Raw genomic sequence first — 5,541 nt, 5'->3', positions numbered from 1 at the left:
TCTCCCTCTCCCTCTCCCTCTCTCTCTCTCCTCTCCTCTCCTCTCCTCTCTTTTCTCTCTTTTCTCTCTCTCTGGTGTCCCTCATTCTAGTTCTACTCCCTCTAAGGCCTGAAAACTGAATTTTAGTTTAGTATTCCTGATAAGGTATTCTCTGCATTTACATATTATCTCCAAAAAAAGCCCATGTCAGCAATGAAAACTCAAGGCCACCCCTCTGCAGCTGTGGGTGGCTCACAACCACATGTCGGAGACACTATGAAAAATACAAGGATACTTCCTACTATTAAGTCTATTTTTATAGGCTGTGGAGAATATCACTTCTGTCTAATTAGCACAAAGCAAGCTAATTCCATCATGTTAGTGACAGTTTGTGTTTGAAATTGTTCCCAGGACTATGTTCACTCCAAAGACAAGAAATCTGCAGAAAGTATTGCCCTAAAAGAGCATTTCTTGTGACAGTGGCATTAATTAGTATTCTTTCCCCAGTGGAAGGTCAGGAATCAGTGAATCTCCATGGGAGAATACTAGATTTTTAAAATACTGGATAAATATGTTTACATAATATTTATGTTATTTGCACAAATATATAAATAACCAACTAGTTAAGTAAAAAATTGTAGAATGGCCCTAAGTGCTGTGTGAAGTGACCCCTTCCTGGCTTGCAGTACCCCTCTCAACTTCTGCCGAATAATTCCTGCAGACGGGCTATGTGCCACTCCTAACTTTGCCCTGCTGAGTCTTAAGCTGTTGCCAGTGTTGCTTTGAACCACAGTGTTTCTAACCACAGCCTTGCTTCTGGCAGACAGTTGCTCTTCAACAGTGTGGTCACCAGGTTTGGGAATGTCCCCCTTTGGGGTGGGGTGCACGCGCATAGCAGAGATGACATCAAAGGCATGGCTGCTGATGCCCAGTGCCTACATGTGCCATCTCCACTGCACTGTTGGGGTTGACCTTCATTATCAGCTCAGGGAATAAAGACATATAGAACTATCAAATAGGGGTCTCAGAAGGTCTCCACTGAGACTGAGCCACTCGATTTGGATCACTGCTAATTTCATGAATGATTTCAGCCAGCTATTTACAAGTGGGATTTTTAGATGTATGTGTACCTGTCTGTCTCTGATTACAAAACTACATTTATTTTAATTCTTAAAAAAATATTGGTACACCTATTTTATTTTTAAGCTTTGTGGTAGCATATTAATTTTATGTAATAGTGGGCTTCATTATAATATTTTCCTACATGTAAGTAATGTGTTTTGATTATATTCACTCCTCATTATCCTCTCCTGTTCCCCTCCAATTTGTTTCCAACTAGTCAGCTTCTGATTTCGTGGTGTGTATGTGTGTCTGTGTAGTGTGTGTGTATTAGAGTAATTTACAGCAGCATGGATGAGGGATTATTTAAGAAACATAGGGAATTTACCAGTGACTACCCTACTGAAGATGTCTCTCCCTACCAACAATCATTAGTTGCCTATAAATGCACAGAGGGTAGGGCCTCTTAAGCCCCTCCTCCCTCCATGATGGAGTGCTGATGGGCCCTTATGTAGGCCTTATACAGGTAATGACAGATGCTGAGAATATAGCAGTGCCTGGAAGACAGTGTTCCCAGTACCCTTTCCTGCAGCTCTTAACACTGTTTCCTACCTTTCTTGACTTGGAGGTGTGATACATATGTCCCATATAGAGCTGAGTATTCAGCAGTCACTTATTCTCAGGATTTTGGCCAGTTATAAAGCTCTGCAATAACCTGCAAGAACAATAAAAGTTCCCATGACCCAAGCTGACAGTAGCACTAAACTATGAGCATAAACATACTCAAAAGGCAATTTGACAAGAGACATCATGTCCACTTAGCAAAACAGCAGTTCCTTCCTCTTTATGGCCTATAGCTTCTCCAGCTACAGGCTTTGGAGCAGGTTTACAGTACAAGGCATGCATTCCCTCCTGTGGAGTCAGTCTCACAGAGAGAAAGCTCTTGGTTACCTCCAAAACACTCATGCTATTATAACACCAGTGGACACATCTTACCTGGAAGTAAATGTAAATATTGCATTGATGAGCATCCTAAGGTGATCTGAATCAGCAGATGACACCCTTTCTCTTTGAATGGCTGTGTGTGTGTCAGGGACTCCAATTTATAGTGAATACATTTTGAGTCAAAGATCAGCTTAAGATGAAATATCTTAAATAGATTGTCCATTTCTTCTATTTCTCCTGCCCAAGGTCTCACTATCTCAGAATTACATCCAATCCTATAGTGGTGTCATTAATTTTCTCTTATGGGGACTTCAGACTTCCTTTTACTTATAACTAAGCAGATAAATGTGGAAATAATTACGTAAAAGAGAACAGTCCCAAACATGTCCTCCGCCCCAGCGCTATTATTTTATAGGAGACTCTGACATGTTTTAAACATTTTTTGGGTTGCTTATTTATCCTATTAGATACCCTTAATGAAAATTAAACTAAATACATGGTTTTAATATGACTCTATCAACACTTTCATCCAAACTAGACATTATTTTTCCCTGTGTGTGTCTTACAGGGGACACAAAGACAAAATATTTGTGGTAAAATGTAATCCACACCATGCTGACAAGTTGGTGACAGTTGGGATTAAGCATATCAAGTTCTGGCAACAAGCAGGTACTGTTACATTGTTATTTACATTTCTCATTATACACCTATGAAGGATCCTATTGCCATTATGTGGCCAGTCTCTCTGCAAACTTAAATTAAAATGTGCCTGGTTAATATACCCTTCCAGCTTTGCATTGGACTATTTAATGGATAAGTATCTCTTAGACTCTATGGTGCCAAGACTGAGGAATAAATGACCCTGAGTAACAATGGGAAAGTGGCCAGTTCTTTTCATTTTGGTCCATTATATCTGAATTCTGAATATTAGCTCTAATACCAAAGGATTATATGCTGGCATTCAGTACCACATTTGACAGCAAGTAGGAATGTCATAGATACTGACAGAGTGGCTGAGCACCCTCATGATGCCCTTGCTGTTTTGGTTACTTTGGCACATAATGTAGACACTATTCTTTCCTCTAAAGCTAATCCTTTATGTGCTCTTGGAAAGCTTCAGCTTTCTAAGGTAATACATCCCCTTGTTCCATTCCAGGTGGGGGCTTCACCTCTAAAAGAGGAAGTTTTGGAAGTGCTGGAAAGTTGGAAACAATGATGTGTGTTTCTTATGGGCGAATGGAAGATCTGGTGTTCTCAGGTGCAGCCACTGGAGATATTTTTATCTGGAAGGACGTTCTGTTACTGAAGACGGTGAAGGCTCATGATGGGCCTGTGTTTGCCATGTATGCATTAGACAAGGTATGGTATTTTCATCAGGTTCTTTTCCTTATCTGCTTTAGAACCACTGAGATGCCTAGATCTAAAAACAGTCCTAGCTGAGTTAGGAGGTTCTCAGAAAGGTCTAACCAAGGGATAATAAGGAAGAGAACACATGCAGTTTTATAATTTCTTTTGTTCGTAGCTGTACCATTTCTCCATTTTCTCATACCTGGACTTCCTGGCTGTCACTGTCCCTAGAAGTCACTTAGGGAGTCTAGAGGTAGATATGGACACACAACAGCAGAAGAAACCACAGGTGTATTTCAATGATGACTTCCTTTCCAGTGACACAGCACATGTAGACCTAGAAGTACAAGTGGTCTAGCTCATTGCCCAGTGCATTAGTTTGTTATGACCAGAGGTTATTTTCATAACCCGTTTGCTTCTGAATAGTCAGGTTCAGTTACCAGGAGTGATCAAGTGAGTATATGATATGTATGGGTTGTCTTTCCACACCAGGTCATTGTACTAGACTTCCCAGCTATTCATCTGCCTTACCATATTCTCTACAAAGACAGTATTTCCCAGTGTGTTTAAAGCACTCTTTCCATTAATATGCCTGAGAATGACAAGTTTTTATTCAGTTCTAATTTGCTAATAGTACTAATTCATCTATGCCATTCAACACATTTTAAAAAATATATCAAGTAAATATGTTGAACCCACAACAAAGTAGGTCTTTTTTGGAAGTGCAGTTATAATGACAGGTTTTTTTTTGTTGTTGTTGTTGTTGTTTTTTTATGGTAGAGCTGCTCTTTTAGTAGCAAATTTGATTTTGGCTGAATTGTAAATATTAGAAAAAATTAAAGCATAATGTAAAATTTGTGGAGGCCTGGAAGTCACTGTGGTATAACCTAGTCAATTGCTTTTAGCATATTAAGCTGTAAAATCACCATGAAGGCAAGAATAGCTCAATATAATATACTCTACTTATATTTACTTTGAGGATTGACTCTCTTTGCTATAGTTCTACCCAGATGTCCTCAGTATCCACTGAACCCATCTAGAACCCTAGGGGATCCTAAGATCCAAAGATCACTTATATAAAAACTGGAAGAGAATTTGCCTATATCCTAGGCACATGCACGCACACACACACACACACACACACAGGCAGACACTCACCGTGTATTTATACACCCCACTGTGTACTTTGAATCTTGTCTAGATTACTTATAACAAGCTAATGCAATGCAAATGCTGTGCAAGCCACTCTAGTTCTGCATTAGGAAAACAGTGACAAGAAAGATAGTTGTGCACATTCAGAACAGATGCAGTGCTTTGCTTCCCTCATAGTCTGTCTGGGATCGCAGAATCCAGAGATTTAGAACACCAGCTTTAATAAGAATAAGGGTATTTACTATAATGAACTTCAAAATACTATTTCCTTGTGAGCTTGATTGAAATGTACTGAACTAATTTTTTTCCATGGGATGGAGAATTGACTTAGTGATTAAGAGCACTGACTATTCTTTCAAAGGACCCAGGTATGGTATATGGTACCATATACCCAAATATGGTAGCTCACAATCATATATAATTTTATCCATTACCCTCCTCTGACATCCATAGACACTTCATGCTCATAATGCATATATATATATATATATATATATATATATATATATATATATATCCAGACAGCATACTCATATGGATAAAAATAATTAAAATATTTAAAAACTATTATCACTGGAGGGTTTCTATTTTTCAGCTTTATTCACTTAGAAGATATACACAGAAATACCTGAGTCTTTGTGGGACTGGGGAAGTGACTTGTAGTTTTGATGTGTATTTATGTGTGTGTGTGTGTGTATGTATATATATATATATATATATATATATATATATATATATATATAACTTTATGCCTTTGTAGGGCTTTGTAACAGGTGGAAAGGATGGAATTGTGGAACTCTGGGATGATATGTTTGAAAGATGCTTGAAGACTTATGCCATCAAAAGGACTGCATTGTCAACCAGCTCAAAAGGTACCATGCTCAATATGCAATTGAAAGCATTCTGTTCACAGGAATAGGGGTAGTGTTACCAACTTCTTTTTTTTGTTTTTGTTTTTGTTTTTGTTTTGTTTTTTCGAGACAGGGTTTCTCTGTGTAGCCCTGGCTGTCCTGGCACTCACTTTGTAGACCAGGCTGGCCTCGAACTCAGAAATCCGCC

The 5,541-nt window shown here is 38.7% G+C and overlaps 1 protein-coding gene across 1 annotated transcript in view; it reads left to right on the top strand.

Annotated features, from left to right (window-relative positions):
- The window catches only part of Eml6 (EMAP like 6), a 272,708-nt gene that overhangs the window by 205,660 nt on the left and 61,507 nt on the right, over positions 1-5,541 (top strand). The window contains exons 18-20 of the mRNA XM_029483123.1: positions 2,552-2,652; positions 3,140-3,342; positions 5,243-5,354. Of these exons, the coding sequence (XP_029338983.1) occupies positions 2,552-2,652; positions 3,140-3,342; positions 5,243-5,354 (416 nt within the window). The remainder of the gene's footprint in view (positions 1-2,551; positions 2,653-3,139; positions 3,343-5,242; positions 5,355-5,541) is intronic.

This window comes from Mus caroli, chromosome 11, assembly GCF_900094665.2.
Source record: "Mus caroli chromosome 11, CAROLI_EIJ_v1.1, whole genome shotgun sequence".
NCBI classification, from domain to species: Eukaryota; Metazoa; Chordata; class Mammalia; order Rodentia; family Muridae; genus Mus; species Mus caroli.
Note: the sequence above shows the minus strand (reverse complement) of the source record. Positions and strands in the feature narration are given on the sequence as shown.